Source organism: Amblyomma mixtum, chromosome 3, assembly GCF_055824585.1.
Source record: "Amblyomma mixtum isolate Tamu chromosome 3, ASM5582458v1, whole genome shotgun sequence".
In the NCBI taxonomy this organism is placed as follows: Eukaryota; Metazoa; Arthropoda; class Arachnida; order Ixodida; family Ixodidae; genus Amblyomma; species Amblyomma mixtum.
Genome location: NC_143014.1, coordinates 25589477 through 25612487, shown reverse-complemented (window position 1 = coordinate 25612487; position 23011 = coordinate 25589477). Strand labels below are relative to the sequence as shown.

The following is a 23011-nucleotide window of genomic DNA, read 5'->3' as shown; positions in this document are numbered from 1 at the left end:
CATTCAAACAATGAGCTGTGATGTCAAAACTTTTGCATCGATTTGATTTATCCTAGTTCATTGTTAGAAATAGGTGCACAAAAGCCCGTTTGATTGATACTGTGGTTCTGTGTTAGAAATAGGCTTACAAAGTTTCAATTAAAAATACTCATTCACAGGAAAGTTACCAATGCTTCCATAACACAGTGTTGAGCAAAATACTGTTTGATAAAAGCGGAGCTGTATTGTCAAAGATATAAAACGCATGAAATGCATCATACTCCTAGCTGGGGCACCCTTAAAGGGTCCCTGAAAAGGGTGTCTGAGGTTGGCTATTATACGCTTGCATTATGTAGAGTATAGTTCACCAAGCATTCATGCTGCATACAAGACATCAAAAGTGAGCGGTTCATTCGCAATATATTTTTAAAAATTCCTTGAAGGCTTCCGAGGTCAAGGTGTCATTGCCCTTCATCGCATCACCATGAGACGGAATGATAAAGAGGTGGTGACACCCCATATCTTCTTGAAATTTGAACGGTCCCATCTACCAGATGCTTTGAAAGCAGAATTCATTCACAGTAACGTCCGTCCCTATATCCCAAACCCGAGAAGATGCTTTAACTGCCAACAGTACAGACACAGATCGAAAACTTGCCATGGAAAACTCACCTGTGCAAAGTGCGGTGCCCATGAGCACCGAACTGAAAACTGCAGTGCCACTCAAGCAGAATGTCCCAACTGTCACGGGCCACACACTGCATACTCACAAACACATTAGGCATTTCAATATGAAAAAAAAAAAAAAAGTAATGCAGATCAAAGTAACAGAAAACATCACATTTTCAGAAGTCCAGAAGAAGCTCTTGCTAATTTCCGGAAGATCCTTCGCTGACACAGCACGCCGGGGGGGCCGGGTGGCGTCTCGTCACGGTGGGCACGCAATACAGCATCGCTGATGCGCGCCTATCTCGGCCCCCCACCAACATTCCATGAGGTCAACTTTTCACATGCCTCTGGGAAAGCACAGACAGACTAAAGGGAGTCTCTCCCTCTGGACAAATTCACATCTGCTTTTCCACTGGAAGCAATGGAGGTGACACCGAAATTCTCAGTGTCTGAGACACTGAGGGAGTCCCCGAAAGAGAGGTGGAGTTTCCTAGACCGCTTTAAACCAAAAAGACATCTGCCAGTCAAGCCGCCTGATAAAGGCGGCGATATCTGAGTAACTCTCACTAGTCTTCGCTTCCTCACTTAGAACTCTGGTTATCGAGAGCTTTATCCACTGCAGCTGCCGAGGGCTACTTAAGAACCTGGACGACGTATGTGAAATACTCGTGCAATATCAACCAAGCATACTTTGCCTACAGGAAATGCGCTTAAACCCAACACATACTAACTTTCTGAAATATACTGGAAGGACAGGCAAGTCAGTACCACTCATCACTTGGCATTGCTATTCTGGCTCAGAATTCAGTTCCCTCTCAATGTCTTCCACTGGCTACTGATTTAGAGGCAGTGGCAGTACCAGCTCTAACTTTTGGCAGAATAATAACTGTCTGTTTCCTGTAAATTCCACCATATCATCGCCTGTTCATTGACGATCTTGAAAAACTTATTTACCAGCCTCCGGAGCCATTACTGTTGGTTGGCGACTTTAACGCACGCCACCCACGATGACGGGGTACAAGAACCGAGTCTCAAGGTGCTCAAATCGGAAAATTCCTATTGCCGTTTGGCTCACGCATATTCAGTAGAAAAGAACCAACATATTTTAATACAGCACACAACTCATACACAGCTATAGACTTTGCTATTGGCTCTCCATTGCTCTTGGCAGCTACTGGGTGGGCTGTTATTGGTAACCTCTATGGAAGTGACCCCTTTCCCATTTCTTTAAAATACACAGAAAATATAAATCCGAAGATAAATCATCCTAGGCAGTTTAAAGAACAGATTGCTGACTGGAAGTTGTTCTGAGAACTCTCTGAATTGCGCTGTTCCTCAATTACAGACCTAGTTATACATGAATCTCAATCCTTGATCACACTGCATATTATAGGTTTTGCACAGACATCCATCCCACAAACTTCAGGTAAAATACAAAACAAATGAAAAACATGGTGGAATGCACAGTGCAAGAAAGCTCGTCAGAACCAAAATAATGCATGGTCAAAGTTCCGCCGTTACCCTGTGGTTGACAACTTTAAGCAAGCTAAAGCAAATGGCAGGCGTACTCAATGTGTATCCAAATGGGAAAGTTGTCAGTCGTTTCTCTCCCCTGTAAATTCTTACACAGATACGCATAAAGTGTTTTAAGTGCATAAAAGCACTTAAAGGGCGTAGTGCACATTCAATTCCTATTGTTAGCACTGCTGGCAATACAATGGAGCACCATGCAGATGCACTAGGAAGACACTTCTAATGGACTTTTTTTAGCTCAGCGCATTATACAGATTTCTTCTTGAGGTACAAGCTGGGTGAGGAGCGAAAACCTGTTGCAAAAAAAAAAAAGGGCCATCTGTAGGAGAATACAATGGCCCATTTACTTTACATAGTTGAAGGTTGCCTTAGGCACATGTGGAAACTCAACAGCAGCAGGCCCTGACAGGATCACATATGGAATGCTCAAGCACCTATATAAAGAAACCCTTGAAACTATCCTCTGCCTGTTTAATAAGATATGGGCCACTGGACGTTTTCTCAAAGCCTGGAAAGGAGCGATTATTAGCCCGATATTAAGGCAAGGCAAAGAAGCCACTCTTGCATCCAGTTATAGGCCAATTGCCCTAACCAGTTGTTTATGTAAACTCTTTGAAAAAATCGTATGTCGTCGCCTTGTGCATTTCCTTGAATTCAACGGACTTCTTGACCCACACCAAGCTGGATTTAGGGCTAACCGGTCGACCACTGACCAGCTAGTTGCCTTTGAATCTTACGTTAAAAAAAAGACGCTTTTGTGCACAAACAGCACTGTTTATCTGTTTTCTTTGATCTAGAGAAAGCATATGATACCACGTGGCGCTACGGTATTATCCGTGACCTGTTCGTCTTTAGGATCTTGGAGAATACGCTGACCACCATTCAAAGTTATCTGGTTGAACGGGTATTCAAGGTCCGTGTAGGAAATTCCTCATCTAAGCAGTTTACACTAGAGAATGGTGTCCCTCAAGGCAGCGTTCTTAGCTGTGTGCTTTTCATAGTCAAAATGAATTCATTAAAGAGCATCCTACCTAGACCTATATCCTACTCTGTTATGTTAACGATGTACAAATAAGCTACAAGTCATGCAATTTGTCCATCTGTGAGCAAAAAATTCAGCTAGGAGTAAGCAAACTATCAAAGTGGGCAGATGAAAATGGATTTAAACTTAAGGAAGAAAAGACAGTCCGTGTACTCTTCACAAAGCAGCGTGGTATTAGACCCGAACCCGATATCACACTTACCGGGCAGAGTATTGCTGTCCAAAAAGACCACAAATTTCTTGGCGTCATAGTCAGCGAAAAGCTTACATTCGTCACACACATTAAGTAGTTAAGAGTAAAGTGCATGAAGGCACAGAACCTTCTAAATTTCCCGTCACAACAGTCTTGGGGTACAGGTTGAGAGTGTCTGCTGAGTTTTCTTAATAGTGTAGTTCTATCACATATAGACTATGGCTCAGTAGTGTACGAGTCGGCACGAAAAAGCTCCTTAAAAATGCTCGATGCAGTGTACCACCTGGGTCTACGGTTGGCTACTGGTAGTACCTTCCGTATAAGCCCAATTGCCAGTTTGTACGTTGAGGCGGACCGATGGTCACTTGAACGGTGGCAGAAGTTCACTAGTATAGCATACGCCACGAAGGTACTGTATTATCTCACGCTGACCATCCATGCAACGCGCATTTGCAAAACCGAACCAGTACACTGCTGCTTTCAAACCAACCGTCTGAAGCCCAACCTTTACCCATTAGAGTTGCCACACTTCTCCAAGGCCATAAACATACCAGTCTCCAGTATTGTGGTGACTTTTTCTAAAAACATAATTGCTCCCTGGGAAGCGCATCCAGTTGACTGTGACGCATCTTTTCGTGAGGTGGGCAAGCGTGGGCCACCAGTTGGCATAAAACAGCACTTCATGTCCCTACAAGCACAGTATCAGTGCACAGAGTTTTACACAGATGCCTCCAAGACTTCTTCAGTTGCATGTGCGGCTTACAGCTGTCAGTTCTCCGAAACAGAAACAATGAATAGACGCACAAGAATATTTACTGCAGAATGTCATGGGATCCTGTTGGCATTTGATCCAACCTATGTTATTTACTCAGATTCCTTAAGAGTGGTAATGACCCTGTCCTGTGGGAAACCCTATAAAAACCCTGTAATAAATTCCCTCCTGAACTGCCTTTTATGTCTGCACGCACATTGAACCTTAAAGTTGCAATATACTGGGTGCCAGGTCACTGTGGTATAAATGGTAATGAGGAAGCTCATGGGCCAGCTGCATTAGCTACCAACCAGAGTCTGATCAGTATCAACCAGCTTCCATACCAGGACCTCAGGCCACATATTAGGACTGCACTCCACAAAGAGTGGCAACAGGATTGGGAAAAAGAAAGAGAGAACATACTACGCACATTAAAACCAAGGATTGGAAGGTATGCCACAGGAAAACAATATATTCAAAGAAGTTGTTCTCTGCAGACTGAGGATAGGACATACATACATCACACACTCACATCTTTTAAAGGATACCCTGGCACCACAGTGCGCGAGATGTGGAGCCCACATCTCAGTTGTCCATATATTAATCACATGCCCAAGATTGGATACAAAAAGACTATAGCACTTCCCAGAGCTATACACATTTAAATACCAATGCACGCTTCTTTATTTTACCGCATGTTTTCATTGGATAGGGTTTTTAAATTTTTAACTCATGTAGGCTTTTTACAAGAGATCTGTTATTCAAAATAACCTCAGCCCCTCCTCATTGCTGAGGAGAAGGCTGAGCTTAGCCGTAGCTGCCAGATGCCTCGCCCTTCTTTCCCAAGCAAGGACTGTGGCTGAGGCTGCCTGGCTTCATCTTTTATATATAACAACTCTTACCACAATTTTTAGACGCTGTACACCACTTTAGGCCATTCCACCTGACTTATGCACCCTCCTGCCCCATTGGTTACAGCGCTCGGCTGCTGACCTGAAAGACGCGGGTTCGATCCCGGCCGCGGCGGTGGAATTTCAGTGCATATTACAGGTGGTCGAAATTTCCGGAGCCCTTCACTACAGCGTCTCTCATAGCCTCAGTTGCTTTGGGACGTTAAATCCCAATAAACCAAAACCAACCTACACACCCTCTTGACACACTATAGTCATGCACATACTCACTACTCTTGGGCCTTATACACCCAGCATTGATTTTAACATGTACTTATTTTAGCCTGAGCCGATCAAAAATCCTTGTGTTTGGCGCTCTTTGTCCTTAAATGCCCTTGCGCCTAAAAAAGCCCAGCGTCATCACCATGCAGTGAAAGCGACTGGTTGGTGTGGCTTGATTATTTCTTCAGGTTAGTTCATATGGTGATGCAGTAACAGATCTATAGCTGACCAACCATGGCATCAATCAGATTTCCTTTCCAACTGTTTCACATACTGTCTCCAAGCTTGGCACATTCCTTTTTGGCCATTCTTAGGTAATATATAAAAATATAAAAAATATTAAAAATATAGTATTTGCAGAAATATTTACTACAAAAAAGAACTGCCAACATTTGAGACAAAAATGAGTTAGTTTCGGGACTTAGTACATGTGTAAGGATTATACAACTGGCTGTGAATTCTAGATGAAGCAAGATGGGGATATAATTTCTTTTTTAACATATTTCAGAATGTTTAGGGATGTTTAAAACATAAAAACTCGAAAATCGTTGCTTAAAAAAAATAAGGTGTGAATGTGGTCTCCCACCCTAAGTGCAGTGTGTGTGTTAGTATTTCGGCTGCATTTGTAACTCTTACATCTCAGTTAGTGCTTATGTCTGAAACACATATTGGCTTGGGAGGTAGTATTTACTCAACTATGTGACACTGAATTGAATGTATATTGTGACAACAGGGCAACTTTGCGGGAGGTGTGGACAGCCAGGAGCCGGACCCTGAAGTGATGAAGCTAAACAAGGACCTCTCAAGCATTGATGAAGCCATGACTGCCTGCCTCCAGCAGCGGAAGCACAGGCATGTTTTTGGCTGACGCCTCAGTCTTAAGAAGGGCATGCATCATGGAAATGCTGCTGTTGCTTCGAATGACTGGTCTGTTTTTTCGAAGCGTACTGGCTGGGATCCATTTTGAGCCTGCGTGTGAAATGTTGAGCAGGAGGGTGTGGTGTCAGCAGGCAAATTCATTAGTGCACTCATTTTGCCTCTATTTACATGCTGAGCCCCCATAAGTCTGGTTGAATGTGAGCCCTTTTAATTGCGAGTACACTTGAGATTGTGAGCCTCTTTGACTGTATTCAAGCACGAGTTGTAACCTGTTGCCATTAAATTAACCACTGTGGCTAAGAGTTGCTTATGTTTTTCAACACTAAGCACAGAATGCCTAAAAACAAGCAAAAGGGGATTAGGGATGTGCTCCGATCTTGAAACTAAACTGACAAAGCTGCAACAGAAGTCTGAAAAGTTCAACAAATATTTTCCCTAAGGCAGGGGTTCTCAGACTGGGTTCCACAAGCTGCTTTTGTTGGTTCCGTGGGCACCCACACTGGCCTCTCCCCCCTTTCCAGTACAGTTCTTGTGGGCTTGTGCAGGGCAGACAGTACCTGACTTGTTGAAAATCATTTCAAAGCGTTTGCTCTTCCTAGCTTGGCACGGAGTGTTTATGTTTTGACAGGAGCACTGGCAGGAGGGGTTCACCCGACGAACTTGGCAGCGTGCCAAATACTGCTGTGCCAGTGTGTGTATGTTGGCGAGGCTGTGTGGAAGGGGTGCGGCGCCCAAGAAAATTGTGTTCGTGTATGTGCACTCATGCATGTGGCGACTGAAGGCATGAGCCGAACTGCCAAGCTAGCTGAGCCAAGCCAGGGCAAAAAAAAAAAGGCGTGCGCTTCTCATAGAACGTGTTTTTCAGGCAATTCAAGGACGTTGGTGGGTTGGTGGCACCGGGGTGAAGTTTTGCCACTGGGAAGCCCATTTCTGCCAAAGAGGCATTATCTGCTGAAATGGAAAAAAAAAAAAGCCTATGCAGCACTGTCGCCTAGTGAGGAGCAGCTGATAGTCAGAGAGAGCCGGGCGAGCTGGCATGTGATCCTTTGTGCAGCCCAGCTGTCGAGCACGCAAATGCAGGGGAACATTTGTCTTGTGATTACCGTAAAAACCGGAATATAGGTCGACCCCCCAACTAACCAATTCTGAAAATGAAAAAAATCTTTTTTCAGTGGCCAGGGTCCCGAAAGACTCCCTTACCTTGAAACAAATGCGACTCAACCGGTTGCACAATGGTGACAGTATTTATTTTCATTTGGATGCTGCTCGTGTTTTTGCCTTGCTGCAAGTTTGACATTTCATTTTTGGATATTTCGTTAATTGGCTTACTTCTGTTTGTTTATGTTTGACTTTCCCAAATGAAGAGCTCGGTTTGCATTTCGTGTAGTCCTTGTTTTGCTCATATTCTATTGGCCAAAGAACAAGTGTTTTGAAATTATTATTTGCTGTCTTTGTTCTGTACACTGATGCATTTGTATGCCCCTCCTGCTTGCGCCATAAAGGCCTGCAGTATTGAATAAATAAATAAATAAATAAATAATAAATGTACACCCGCCTAATTCATGAACACTATCGCGCGACCATCGACCCGCATGCTTGTCAATGCCTTATTAAAGGGGCCGTGAAACACATTCTCAGTGCATTGTTTTCCCTGTTGGTTGCATAGAATGAATTACAGTGATGCTATTAGCATTGGTCGTACCACGTATATTCCGGTTTTTAATATTTTAATCAGCTCGCAAAAACAAATTCATGGCGCTGATGATGTCACCACACAGGTCACCGGGCGCGAGCTTGATGATTGGACAGACTGTAAATATACTGCAAACTGTGTTAATAAATGCATATACTTTTAGTCATGTTTTGGGGTTTTGTACTAGATCAACAAAACCAACACGTTTACCTTATGTAAAAGCACTTCAAAGGAAGCAAAACCAAAAAAACACCACCAGAGGCTCTGGCTATTGTTCCGCATCGCAGGACTTTTCACCTCTCTACACATCTATGAAATAGGAAACAGGACTTTATCTGAGAACGGCTTGGCGGAATCGACCTGACCGAGACATTGCATTCTACAAGCGTTCGTTTCGGTCCCAAGGAAGGACACGAAGAAAGAAGACATTCATTTCACATTTACCAGTGTGCATCGGCAGCTTGAAGAGGATCACCGGGCGCGGCCACCAGATGGCGCCACGTTCCCGTCATCAGCGTGCAGTGGCAGGGCACGGTACGCGGGGGCGGTAGCGGCACGCGCTATGCTAGAAGGTACCTCGTGCTCGAGTTTGGATAAGTCAGGGAAGGCCATTGATCAATATTCCCATCAGCGTCATCGACATGACGATGAAGCATCGCTGGACCAGCTGGGCGTCCACATGGCTGTTGTAACCATGGAAACGACACTGCCAGCCTTGGCAAGAATGAGTTACAGCTAACAAGCAACCATGATGTGCAAACTTCCGGGACGTACTCAGATAGGCTGTTTTGATTGGTTCTTTTCCAGTGTCGTCATTGGGAGAGCGAAATGGGAATGGGAAGCCCTGCCAAAATCGAGTTGAGGACAGCATTTTGTTTGCTTGTATTTCGAAATGTCATCATTGAATAACTCCCGTTCCTGCGCACCGATTCCTGTAATTCTGTTTGAGTCACCATCTGCATGACATAAAGAATCCACCTGAAGTATAGCCGGCATCCCTTCAAGCAGTGTTTCGCAGCCCCTTTAATGGCGCTGAGCAGTGAAACAAGCGAGATACGCACATGTGTTCACATGCGCTTACTCTCGCTTCTTTCTCCGCTCCGTGATAAGGTGATGACAAACACGCGAGGCAATGGTTGCGCGATAGTGTTCAAGAATTGGCCGGGTGTACAGTACAGAGAAGGGTATGAAGTGCGCAAGCGTTACTCTGAGTCATCAGAGATGTCCGAACTCGAGTCGGATGACAATTACTTCTCGCTGCCCACGTCCCATAGAGCATCGTCCTCTGTGCTGTCTAGCGCATTGCTTATGCTGCATTTTCTAAAAGACTTGTGCACCATCTCTGCGAGGAGAGATTTCTGCGCCGACAACACCCAGCCACAAACCAAAATAACTTTGTGACAATGGAAACGCAAATTGGCGGTGTCACAACGTCTCCATGCCGCGCTGCTGCTGATGGTGATGGTGATGGAGGCTGTTAATATCAGCCACCCGTTATTGCAAGACTTCCGCAGTTTTTCCGCCAATGACTGGTATATAAGACGGGGGTCGACTTTTTGCCATGGTTTTTTGGAAAAAAATTCGACCTATATTCCGGTTTTTACGTTATTTGGAGTTAAGAGCTCTGAGCGTGTATGAGAGATGGGCATTTTATAAAAACCTATTTGCTGAAAGCAAAAAAACAAAAAAAAAGCAAATGTCTACAAAAGTGAATGAATGAGGGGGATTCCTTTGCTTGTATTGGAGGCTGTTGGGGTTCTTGAGGCAAAAAAAAGTTTGAGAACCCCCTGCTCTATGGTAATGTGAACTTCTGCGACAGCTGGGATGGTGCAAAATTTACCAGTCACAGTTTATAGCAACTCTTGGTGGGGGTTTTGGATTATTATCTTGGATTATTATTTTGGTCTATTATATGAGAACACTGAATGTAGTGGCCTTGCAGAAAGAAAATTGCAAAAAGAACATTTATTGTGCTAAGCGTGGTCATATGCAATAAACTGAGGATACGGCTGGCATGGCCAAATGTTGGCATTGTTGGTAGCAGTGGCATGATGTCACAAGTTTACGTGGCCATGCTGGTAAATGGCATTAGTCAAGCTTAACACCTTGCCAGGTCTTTTTCTTTCTCCCTCCTCTGCACTGACTGCTCCATTGAGATGTTTTGCTGTTCTTTGCTTTCCCACTGGCAGAGGCTTAGAGAGTGCATCATCATTTCTTTTTTTTTTTTCCTCTCTCATTTTGCTTCCTCTTCAGTGTGGCTGTTATCAACTTCACAAGCAAGTACACCAAATGCCTGTGTGCCTTTCAGTTTCCGCTGCTGACCCGAAAGGCGCGGGTTCGATCCCGGCCGCGGCGGCTGAATTTCTTTGGAGGCGAAATTCTTGAGGCCCGTGTGCTGTGCGATGTCGGTGCATGTTAAAGAACCCCAGGTGGTTGAAATTTCCAGAGTCCTTCACTACGGCGTCTCTCATAGCCTCAGTCGCTTTGGGATGTTAAACCCCAATAAACCAACCAAACCAAACCTTTCAGTTTGCCTGTGCTCTGCTGGTGATGGGTGCCTGGTGATCAGAGATTTTGTCATGTTGGTGCTGTGTGGCCATGTATGCTGTGCTTTCGTAAGCCAGGTGTGTGGTACAGGCGAGCTTTTTATTTTCAACTTTTTGCTTTCTTTCAAGCTTCAAGAGTGCTATGTTGGTGCTCCGAGCACTCTACTGTACAGAAGTGCCCCAGTTTGCAGTCACTATGAAAGTTGATCTTAACTGGAAGGCACGTGTGAAGCGGTTTGCAATAGTCTACTGAAAGCAACCACAGTGTTCTTATGTTGTTCATTCTGCTTTACAAAGTTGGTCTCAACAGGAGTCTACTGTGCATAGAAGCTGCGTTTTCTTTGACATCAGGGCTCATTTTTTCAAAAGGACAAATTGAGGTTGGCCTGTATTGACAAACTGCCACATTATAATCACAGGGAAACAAAGAATGGGGCTTTCATGAGCTAGAAATGTGCCCTTTTTGCAAGCCCTCTGTAGTGACGCCGAGATAGTTTTGTTGATGCAGATCCCTGAGGCCAGGCTACACTGCCATTCTGCCTCAGGTGGTGATCATGGAGTCCCTTTCGGTGTTGATGTCACGAGGTTGAACCGAGTGGTGGGGAAATCCAGTTTTCTGAGCAATAAAGCATCCGCCAATAGAGCCACACAATGTATTTTTACTAAGAACAAAAAGTTGATGTAGTTGGTCTCAGTGTCCCTGTAAACGTCATGACTATGGTTATAGCTGTGGTGTCTGTCTGGTGAGCCCGAGGTCATGGGGTCGAAATTAACCCAACTACGGTGCCTCTCATAGCCCATTTATGAATCCCATTGACAATATTCAGCAGGCAAAATATGATTGAGTAGTGCTTAAAGGTGGAATTATCGAGGCACCTTCACAGAATGTGTTGCTGCAGTCATGCCACTGTGTAGGTGTGCTTATGCATACAGTGTGTAGCACAGCAGGCCAACTCAGTCTGGAAGAAAGCTGGGCTGCAGGCTCACAACACTGGTTTCTACACATGGCGAACAACTTGTAGTCTTTTGCTTTCTGCAGGTACATTTTTGAAGGGCTTGGCCACCTCATTGCCTCCATCTTGATCAACAGCACATCCAGTATACAGAAGGTCAATGAGAATGGCATCAAAAAAGTGTAAGCCCCATCTGTGCTCTGATTCCTCATGATGGTGGTCCTTGTCATGCTAATGATAAAGTAACAATTCATCACTCACTGCCGTTCTCGTCTCAAGTGATAGTGGAAGTAGTGAGTTATTGGTAAACATTACCTTTGCTGCATGCACGCACTAACATAAGAGTAGTTCATTCCAGCGCTGAAGTATAAAGCAAAGCATGTCTCACTGCAAGTATTTCTGGTAATTTTTGCACTGTAAATGTGGTGTGATTTCATTTTAAAGGTGTGCATGTGCATGGTGTTGTCAATATGTGACTCCTGCAGATTCTGCTCTCTAAAACTATAATGTGAGAATGGCAGTTTGACGTGGACAAAAATGAATGTACTGTACAGTAAAGCCTCGGTAATTTGAACTTGCTTAATTCGAAATCCCAACAATTCTGAGATTTTCTGCGGTCCCATAATTTTTAATGCAAATTTGAAGATCTGGGGTGCTACACAGGAATCATTCGCCCCCCGATCCCAATTTTGCTGCAAACCGGTGAAGCGATGGCCCCTCTGAGCCACGAGGCAGCGTTGCAGAGCAATGCCGATGCTTGATATGCGAAGCGCCCCAGCCCCATTACTCCAAGGACAAGAGCCAGTCTATGGTATGGCTTGCAGGCCGCCGAAACGCGCACCTGCGCTTGTCTCGCAATGTGACCGTTCTTGCTTCGTGCCCGCGACGGGTTGACTACGCCCAACCCTGGCCTGCTGCGTTTCTTTGAGTGGTGTGTCGGGGTTAGAAGATTAGGTTACTGGTATCTCTGATTACTTTAGTACCGTCGCATGTAAGTAGATATTTCTTCGGAATAACAACCATGCGCTATGCTTGAGGTAGTTGCGGACGAGCTGCTGAAGTACGTGGCCACTATCAGCGTCCATTAACGGCAAGACGCATGAGGCTCCAGGCTCTCCAGGCATGAAAAAATGCCGTTTAATTCGTTTGCAGATCAGTTCCACTAAAAAAAAATTCGAATTGCATGCCGTATACATGGTTCGTTCGTGCTGGCGGTTGCTTCCTAAGACGAGTGATCGATAGCATGAGAACAAACTTTCTATAATCTCTGAGACGTGCGTCACGCCAGAATCTGAAACTACAGGACTGTTTGCTGTTCGGTTTGCCACTATAGTAAGTTGGGCCGCACGCAAGTGTGGAAGACAGGATGAAGCGGCGTGTTTTGCTCTTGTTCTGCATTAGCTTCAGACTGCTGTCCTTATGGGCGCACTGTTAAGCGTTTATTGCTCTGAGTTGCGCGCGCGCCGCAGTTCCATCCCGTGGGAAACTACAAAGCGAAGTGTGGCGTCTGGGCGATTCAGGAGGGACGGGGGCGGTGTGTGTGTCGACTTGTAATTGGAGTCAACTTTTTTTTGACCAGCATGGGCTACAGGTTGGGGGGTAGACTTATGCGGCAATATGTGGTTATCGCAAAGTTTCTCCAAGGCAGGTAGCACGTTCCTGTAACAGAATTTTTTGTCTTGGTCCCGTTTTTTTGGTGTGCTCGGATAAATTGAAAACCTGGTTAATTCAAATATTTTTTGCGGTCCCGGTGATTTCGAATTAACGTGGTTTTACTGTATAGTGTGTCTCTAGCTGCTTGTGCAGTACACAGTGGTAAAATACCATATTTACTCGCATAATTTGCGCCCACACGTAATTTGCACACCCCTATTCTATCCACCCGGGCTTTTAAAAGCAAACCTTTTCTCGCAAATTTTACGCTCCCTGCTGCGCTAGACCACTAGCAGGCACGTGGGTATGTGCAAGACAGGCATGGGAAGATAATCGCGGCCGTGACGCCGTACGCGGCTGCTAAAGGTGCGAGTGGTGAGGGGAAGAATTGCGTGCCGTTTACCTGGCTCGCTCATGCTGGTGATCACTTTCCCATATGAATAGTTGTGAGAGCAAGCTTCTGGCAACCGCTGGCACCAAAACTCCCAAGTAGTTTGCTGTTCAGTTTATCTCCCGTTTTTGTCATTTGCCTCTGCCTGCTTGCTTTGCAATGTATCGTTGCGCATTTATTGCTTTGAGCTGCGCACGTGCCGTCATCCCATCCTGCAGTGAACTACATAATGTGGGGTGGGGAAGGAGGGGGTATGCGTCCTATATTTTGAGTCAACTTTTTTCTGGCCAGCAAGGGGTGCGAGTTGAGTCGACGTATAGGCGGCAATACAAAGTACATATTGCACATTACGACGTTGTAGTTTTTTTTAGGACGTGTTCACGAAATCTGCGCGTAATTTGTGCATTCCCTTTTTGAAGCCCCAGTTTAAAGAAAAAAGTGCGCAAATTACGTGAGTAAATATGGTAATGACTAAATCTGTACAAAACCAACATAAGCCAGTGTTTTGTGTGATGTGTTTATATCCTCTCCAGTTGCAGGGACATCTTTGCAATGCAGCAAAACCTGACCAGTATCACGATGAACCGTGAAGTGGCCCTGGATTATGCTAGGCAATACTTTGAGCTGTTTTATTATACTCCTGAGGTCAGTTGACTATTTTATTACCTTCAGGTCGTGAATTATGTATGTTGCCAAAGTGTCATCTGTTGTCGTTGCTTTGCTGCTTGAAGGTGCAGCCTTTGTTAAAAGTATCAAAATGTCAGAAATGGTAGCGGACCTTCCTGCTGGTTATGTCTAGCCCTTCTAGCAGTGAAAAAGTTTTCGTAAGCCGTAGGCTATACCAGTTTAATTCGTCATCCCAGCATGTCACCAATGGGAGGGCTTGTGTTCTGTTCATATGGTGTGAAATAAGTGCTACTTACCAGCTTTGCTGTGACCATGGCCAGCACATGACACCTGTTGCTTATTAACAGCAGTGTAGTAAAGATGGATTGCTGCTGATCAGTAGCATGGGGCCTGTGATCACATAGTCATGCACTGGTCTAGCTGAGTTGAATGCTGACTGAATAGCTGCTGCGTTTGTAGTGGAAGTGGACATTGGAAAGGCATTGGCAGGCTTGCATTGATGTTGATTTTGCTGCTTGCGCACAGGAAGTATTTACCTGGAATGTCATGTAATATTCAGGACTAGGATACGTGACCTCTGTTGCTCATCATGTCATGAGCAGCAGCGGGATAAAAAACTGTATTGTGTGAATGTGCTGTCCCATGCACTCAAAATGATACAATTGGTGGTTTTGTATGCTTGGTGGTCTTTCTTTCTCTATCTATATGGTGGCAAAGTTGTGACATTTTCAAATTCATTTTTGTTTGTTTCTGGTCTTAGGATTAGGTCAAATCCTTGCGCATTGTAGACACTGCAAAAGTATTTCATCTTGATATATTTAGAAAAGAAGCATTGTTGTCTTCAATATTTGTTGCACACTGAAAATTCTTCTTATAGGTGCCTTTTTGAGAGCATCAGTTTAGTAACATGGCACATCGTCACTTTTCTGGTGAAAAGCCTTTCTTTTTAAGTAGCGTTGTTCTGTGTGTGCATTTTTATCTGGAGGTGTGCGCTTTAGTTGATGTTGAGCTCGCACTTTGCAGTGGTGTCTTGAACATACTGAGGTCGACAAATTTTTGCATTCTGTTCGGCAGGACATCTTGAACCTGATTGTGGAGCACGGTGCCCAGTTTCAAGAGATGGAGTACAAAAATGTTCTGCTGCTGCTTCATCGGAGCCTCCCAAGCAGTGACCGGGACCCAGACAGCTTGGATGCCCTGCTCTCTCGACTCAGAGACATCCTCAATGAAGTGGCTGTCGCAATTTAGCCGTCGGCTGACAGCTCTGACAGCAGCAGCAGGTGGTGCCGGCTGAGAGGGGAGATTTTCTTCTTTGCTGTGCCAGTGTCAAGAGACGTCACCTGCACTCCTAGTTACCAACAGCAATGGTGTGCATGAACCAAAGGGTGGTATTGCAATGCCTCGCTCGCTTATGTTTATGCATATGTGTGAATACGAGTTAGCGCCTTCAGCTGATAGGTGCGTGCCATCGTTGGCCTGCACTCATGTGTTTATACACCTGCTAACATGAAGGCTTTTGTGCTTTTTACCTCTCTGGTACACCTTACTTTGTTATGGCTGTTTTCTTTGTTGGCTCTGAAAAGTATTTTATTTAAAGACAGCTGTGCTTGTTTTTTTTTTTTTTTTGTTACATTCAGTTTTGCATTGTTTCTATTTTGTTGAATCAAGTTGAGGTCACAAGATGCTCTGTTGTCTTGTCTGTTTATAACATTAGCATACTAGAATTGTGAATTAACTTTGCTCCTCTGGACATAACAGGACAATAGCCACTTATGTGCCTTATGACATGACTGCCGGCTGCTTGTGCATGTTTTTTGTTTTTATGTGTTGTACTTTGTGGTATCTCTCTTCTGTTTGCTGAGATATAACTTCTTCAGCTTGAAGTGACATTTGAAGCCTATGTATGATGGTCTTGTTTAGTGCACTTGAGAATTTCTTGTGTGGTCAGTGAATTCTTGACTACTCGCACGTTTATGCATGGCCAAGAATGAATGAATAGAGCCATAATCTGACTGTGCTTGCAGTTTGCCTTAGTGGGGAATTAACCATTGGGCAAAAAATGGAAGGAAGCGTGTGTGCATAAGTTAAATGACATTCTGCTTGTAACGTCATGCTTGTCAAGGTCCAGTATGCCATGACGGTTTGTTAGAAATCAGTTTTAAATTACCTTGGTGAACTGGCAAGTTTTGTACTTTGAATAACTAGGTCAGAGGTACCGTATTTACTGCTGGATACTGGAAGCCTGCGCGTCACTCTTATTAAACCAGTCAGAAGCTGTTACTAGAATGCACTAGTGTTGAATAAAGCCAGCTCATATTGGCTAACAGCTCTGTAAAGATTGCCTGGCCTGAAAGTTTTTTTATTTGTTTGATACTAGAATTTTTCACCCTGCCTTTTGTGGTACTGTTGTCTTGGAATATTGTGTATTGCCTTGTTTATAATCTTTTTCTGGCATTAATCTTCTACGGCAGACTTTTTTATGTATATTCAGTGACATTTTTTTAGTGAGATATTTCGGTGATAATGTAAGGAACTAGTTTACTGTATGTTACTTAATCGACTGTTGTAAATCTTTTTCATTGTCTTGAAAAAGAAAAAAAAAGAGAGAATAAAGCGTTAGGAAGGACTTTTTTCATTTCAGTGCAGCAGTGTATTTTCAGCATTTGTTGCTTGTGAAATAATGTGTATTGCTGTCAAATTATTTACGTGACTAAAAGATTGCTATTTGGGCTTTTACTTTGCTTTGAACTGTGCAGATGATCACACTTCCATCTGTGAACAACTTTTGGGGCAGTTGCTTGGTATACGCAGCCTGCATATTTTTGATCTTACTTCTTACATGAATGTTCATCTTTTAGAATGAGAGCTTTTCATTGTAAACAGGGGCTGAATTACGTAGCACTCTCAGTCTGAATGAAGTCTCAAAGCCCTGCTCCATTGTTTGGCCCTGACCGCTGCCAGGGCCTGGTCAGGGCCTGGTCCGACCAATGGGAGCGGGGCTTGGGGACTGCATTGAGGCTGTCTTCAGATTGAGAACGTTCCGTACTTCGCCCCAAGTTCTGGTCTAGCTTTGAAGCACTGTCAGACCATTTTTTTTGTAGTGTTTATAAAACAGGAAGGATTTATGGATTTTTTTAGATAATCTCCTGTATAATATAACAAGAAAGCTTTATGACTAATAGATATTTGCAGTCATAATAAATAATATTACAATTATTTGTTCATTGTGAGACCATTGTTTTGCATGGCTATCTGTTTAGCATGTCTTGTGGTCTCGTGTTCTCTTCCTGTTAGTATCCTGTTATCCTATTATTCTGTCACTTTTGGTAAGCTATTCTTCTCTTGGTAATTAAGCTGTTGAAAGATGTGTTTTACTTGGAGTGATAACGAAATTGCTACTGCCAACCAGATAGAAATTCAGGCTTCGAAAGCATTCATTTCTGTGTTCTTCAGGCTATGGGTGCCTGAAGTTAACTGCTTTAAGGTTTCTGTTGACTGTTTTGTACTTTATTTTTCATTTTGGGGCATTTCTGGTTACTGCGATCAATTATCATAGAAGAGCACCCATCATCTTCCAGTCTACACAGAAACTTCTGTCAGCTTCACAAGTTTATATATTGCTGAAGGTATTTAATTAAAACTGCAAAAGTAGGAGTGGCACCAGTTTGCTGGTGATCTCATAGTAGCATCTATAATTTCAGTTTCACTTGCTGCCGCGGTGGCTCAGTGGTTATGGTGCTCGGCTGCTGACCCGAAAGACGCGGGTTCGATCCCGGCCGCGGCGGTTGAATTTCTTTGGAGGAGAAATTCTAGAGGCCCGTGTACTGTGCGATGTCAGTGCGCGTTAAAAGAACCCCAGGTGGTCGAAATTTCCGGTGCACTCCACTATGGCGTCTCTCATAGCCTTAGTCGCTTTTGGACGTTAAACCCCGTAAACCAAACCAAACCAAACCAAACCAAGTTTCACTTTTATTCCCAAAATAATACAGTATAGCTTGCACTAACAGATATTCTATCGTAATCACTATAAACCAATAGCATGTGCAGCCGGTACTGTTGGCATGTGATTGGCACCAGTCAGATAGTGTGCTGCCGTACAAAGGCTACTTTCTTGGTGATTTTAACTTTCACATGCGTTAGCTATGGCCACCCTATCTGAACTTTACCACTCCATTCACTTGAGTCTCTGCTGACCAACCATGCATGCATATCATCTGCTGTATAAATCGTCGAGTTTCTTACTGTAGTGTAAATATTGGTTAAGACAGAAGGAAGCAAATACAAAGGAAACATTAGCTGGATTACAGAAAAGCCACTGGCAGCAACTTAGCAACTTTCAAGGGCTTGGAGATTTGCCGCTGGCAATGCACAAATAGCTCGAGATTCTATATATATATATATATATATATATATCTGGAAAAGAGAAAAATATTTTGCACAAATAAAAATGCAGTTTTATGAGAACCTGTAATGCCTGACACCGCGCTGTATTTTAAGCACATATACCGCACTATTATTGACTTCCCCTTAGCCTCAAGTGATTTATTTTTTCCTGTTGGGAAATCTTGTCACGGTTTATTAACTTCACTGAAAAGAGAAGCTACAAAATTACTAAAAATATGATTACGTGGAAGCGCGAGCATTTTTGCCTGCTCCTCCTATGTATTTTCTCTCTCTCTCACACACACACACACACACACACACACACACGCATGCATGCATGCACACACACACACACACACACACAGAGAGGGGGGGGGGGGGGGCGTGTACTGTGCGATGTCAGTGCATGTTAAAGAACCCCAAGTGGTCAAAATTTCCGGAGCCCTTCACTACGGCGTCTCTCATAGCTGGAGTCGCTTTGGGACGTTAAACCCCATAAAACCAAAACCAAACCATTATATATATAATGTATTACGTTCACTGAGAATTTAAGGTAGAAGTTATGCTTTGATAAGCATAAGCAACGAGAGAATGTGTTCATAGCATAGCCAGTAATTAGGAGCACGAGCTGCTATTCACACAAATACTGCTTTCGGCAGAAACCTTTATTTCCACATGGGAAGAAATAACTGCAAAATAGGAAGCTTCCTTGCAGACCATGCCTTCAACCATCTCGTATGGGTGCGTTCTGGCTGCGCGTGTGGAGCAGTATCAAATAGCGACAAATGCCACGCGCTGCTCCCATGCCTGCACGGCATCTGAAGAAAGGCATACAAAAATTTCAGTGATCAGTACAAACACGGCGAATAAGTAGCCCCTCTAATACATCTCCTGAATATATCTTCCGAAGCGAGAGCTCGTGTCCAACATCGTATCATCAACAGGCAGCAATCTCCTCATCTTAACAGAAACCTGGTTAAAAAATTACGTCACTAATACCGAAGTTTTGGCAGACCTACCTGAATTCCAAGTTTTTCGAAATGACTGCGAAGGATCAAGGGGTGGCAGTGTTCTCATAGCAGTTCATCACCAAATTTTATGTACTGTGGTAAATATCAAATCAAAGCTTGAAATACTCTGGTTACTGTGTCGAGCATCACCAAAAACAGTGCTAATGGGAGTCTGCTATAGGCCTCCCCATTCCACTCCCGACTTTTGCATTGAACTTGATAATAACTTGATTCATCTCACAACAAGCTACCCAAATGCCTCCATTCTCCTTTTCGGGGATTTTAACTTCCCAAACATTGACTTGTGTAACCTCCCATCTTCTTAAATAGCAGGTCCTGTAGAGAAAAGGAATTTTGTTGAGATCTGTTTGAACATTAATTTAACACAATTAGTATCACAACCAACGCGCGTCATGCCTGAATCCGAAACCATTCTGGATCTTATTTTGACAAACAACTCTGATGCCCTCCTTTACATATCTTCAAGGAATTAGTTACCATACTGTCATTCATGCTACCTTCTCATTTCTTGTAACACCAAATAAGACTCAAAAGAAAACTATAACACTTTACGAAACAGGTAATTATGACGCGATAAATCATGAACTTGATACCTTCTTTCCCAGCTTCGAAGCTGCATGTTACAGTCAATCAATCCAAGATAACTGGGCGATATTTAAGAAGTTAAATGATTTGGCTAATAAATATATACCAACTGTCAACATTCGCACCAGCAACCAAGAACCATGGTTTACTAAATCCTCAAAAAGATTATAAAAAAAAGCCTCTCTATCGGGCGGCTGAAAACAACTCATTCCAATGGCAGACCTACTACGAAGCTGAAGATGAATATTTGACTGCGATCCGCAGTGCAAAGCGTTCATTTTATGCTACTACACTTCCAAATTTGCTGTGCTGTGTACTAACCCAAGACAGTTTTGGCAAGTAATAAACCCTCACCCAACACGTGCTATCACTCTCACCAATGATTTACAAGAAACCATTACCGATGCTGAATGTGCTGATGCTTTCAATTTGGCATTTGCTACAGTTCTCACGAAAGACATTGAAACACCCTTTTCCTTTTTCCAATATGGAAGGTACCATGCCAAACATCACATTTTGTGAAGACGGAATTTCATCCATAATCCAGAAGACTAAGCTGTCGTCATCGTTTGGCATTGATGGTATTAACTCTAAAATTCTAAGGAACATGAGAGACACGGTTGCTTCATACCTGTCATTGCTGTTCTCCCAGTCACTTTCTTCAGGAACCATGCCAGGTGATTGGAAAGTGAAAAAGGTCGTTCCAGTCTACAAAATAGGTAACAGAAACTCTCATATTATTGACCTATCCCCCTAACAAGCGTGCCATGCAAAATCATGGAGCATGTCATCTACTCTCAAATTATTTCTTTCCTAGACTGTGACAGCTTTTTTCATCCCTTGCAGCATGGGTTCTGCAAAGGTTTCTTCTGTGAAACCCAATTAGCTCTTTTTGTTCATGACTTGCGTACTAACATGGACACTAATGTGCAAACTGATGCAATCTATCTGGATTTTGCGAAAGCCTTTGATAAGGTATCTCATCAGCGCTTGTTACCAAAACTTTAACTGCTGAACCTAGACCCTAATGTTATAATGTGGATACAGAAATTTTTGTCCAATCGTACGCAAATGGTTTTAGTCAACAGTAATTTATCTAGACCCCTCCCAGTAACTTCCAGCGCGCCCCAAGGATCTGTCCTTTGTCCTCTGTTGTTTTTAATATACATTAACGATTTACCTTAGTGTATTCTAATATACGCATGTTCGCAGACAACTGAGTCGTTTCAGTAACATATCTGACCAAACTGCTCTCCAGAACGATCTAATCAGCGTTTCAGAATGGTGCAATAATTCACTAATGAAGCTAAATGCCAACAAATGTAAATGCATGTACTTCTCCCACCGACGCAGTCCCTTTTGTTTCCCTTACACACCCCTAGAACTAGTGCAGTCTTACAAATACCTAGTTCAAAATCTTGCTTTTAGATTTATTCATGCATGTACTCATATAATATCAGCGTTTCGTTTCTCAAAGCAGAATCTGGTTTATCACCGCTTTTCTGTCGACGTCCAGCCTTTCACTGTACCACAAGTTCTTTTTTTCGTCCGTTCATCAGCAGCACGCTTATCATATCGAACCAGCCATCCACTTCAAGTTGCGCGCCCACGTGCCCGGACCGCCACCTTCCGAACCGCCACAGACCGGAACGGCCTTCCCCACGAAATCGGTTCTACTATACCTGCCAATCTTCGTTTTTGCAACTTGTATCTGGCCATTTTTTCAATAACTGTTTACCATGACCCTTACTGTTAGTATAAAAACCTACCCCTTATGTAAGTCCCCTACAGGGGACTTCTAGCTGCAAACAGAACCACGCAGCTCCGATGTAGCCCCGTTATCGCCGTACCCGCTACGCGCCTTTATTTCGAGCGCAGGCGGGATCGCTTGCGCATCCCGTACTGATGAACCGCATGTACCCTGCGGAACACGATACGCTCTGTCCTTTTTGCATGGAGGATGCCTTTTTGCAACAGAGCAAAGGGCACCCTACTGCACGTCTTGGCAGAGTGCACAGCACAGAACTCGAGACCCCCCCTCCTCCTGTTCCTGTGCCTAGAATACCGACTGTTTCGCAAATCAGAGAAAATCGAAAAAAAAAATTCTCTCGGCTTAACTGCGCGTTTGTTCGGGCTAAAATTTCGCACAGAGGTTGCATTTGGTGGTCAGTTTTGTTTTCTATTATATTTAGGTGGGTTACTTGCCTGATTCAGTCAGAATTATCAGGAAATCCCCATCGTATGCGGTGACGGTGAACCAAAACCGAAAGACTTCGCAGCAGTGGTACCCGTGGCGCCATCTCGCACCCATTGGAGAAACGAGCTCTCTACCGGGGAGGGCTTGTGGGGAGGAGTTGGCCTCGCATAGCCATGCGACCGTGGCCATGCGCACAGCCAAGTCACGGCCATGGCCTTCTCTTGATCGCTGTACGATCGCATTTTCGGTGATGTCTCGCGCTGCTTCGCAGCAGAGAGCACCAAGCAAAGATAATTTGCTCACCAACTTAGCACAGCTGGGTTTCTCCGGTGGGTGCGAGATGGCGTCACGGGTACCATTGCTGCGATGTCTTTCAGTTTTGGATCGTCGTCGCCACATACGATGGGGATTTCCAAATAATTCTGACTAAATCAGGCAAGTACCCCATCCAAACGTAGTAAAAAACAAAACTGACCACCAAATGCAACCTCTGTGCGAAATTTGAGCCCGAACAAACGCGCGGTTAAGCCGAGAGAATTTTTTTTCGATTTTCTCTGATTTACGCAACACGCGATATACTTATAGTGTTATCTTCCTCCTCCTTCCCGTTCATGGAGGAAGGAAAACTTCTTTCCTTCTTCCTCCGTGTTCCCGTTCCAAAGGGTTGCCAACATGGACATCATTGTCGAGGTCGGACGAGTGGATGAGAAAGAAAGGGGAGGTTAGAAGATTGT

General features: G+C 43.9%; 1 protein-coding gene, 1 long non-coding RNA gene and 1 pseudogene across 5 annotated transcripts in view; 2 read left to right on the top strand and 1 right to left on the bottom strand.

Moving 5' to 3' along the window:
• The window catches only part of Sec8 (exocyst complex component secretory 8), an 83929-nt gene extending 66632 nt beyond the window's left edge, over positions 1-17297 (top strand). For 3 of the 4 annotated variants that reach the window (XM_089578393.1, XM_089578392.1, XM_089578395.1), the window contains 4 exons: positions 6073-6191; positions 11497-11592; positions 13988-14099; positions 15156-17297. In XM_089578393.1, coding sequence (XP_089434519.1) covers positions 6073-6191; positions 11497-11592; positions 13988-14099; positions 15156-15329 — 501 coding nt within the window. In that variant the 3' untranslated portion in view covers positions 15330-17297. The remainder of the gene's footprint in view (positions 1-6072; positions 6192-11496; positions 11593-13987; positions 14100-15155) is intronic. The other variant, XM_089578394.1, reaches the window with a different exon arrangement.
• The window catches only part of LOC149349450 (uncharacterized), a 508176-nt pseudogene that overhangs the window by 182241 nt on the left and 302924 nt on the right, over positions 1-23011 (top strand).
• Positions 19115-22642, bottom strand: LOC149349455 (uncharacterized). The gene is made up of 3 exons (XR_016290089.1): positions 22286-22642; positions 20712-20788; positions 19115-19282 (listed from the first exon to the last, which is right to left on the bottom strand). It is a non-coding gene; the product is annotated as an uncharacterized LOC149349455 (long non-coding RNA).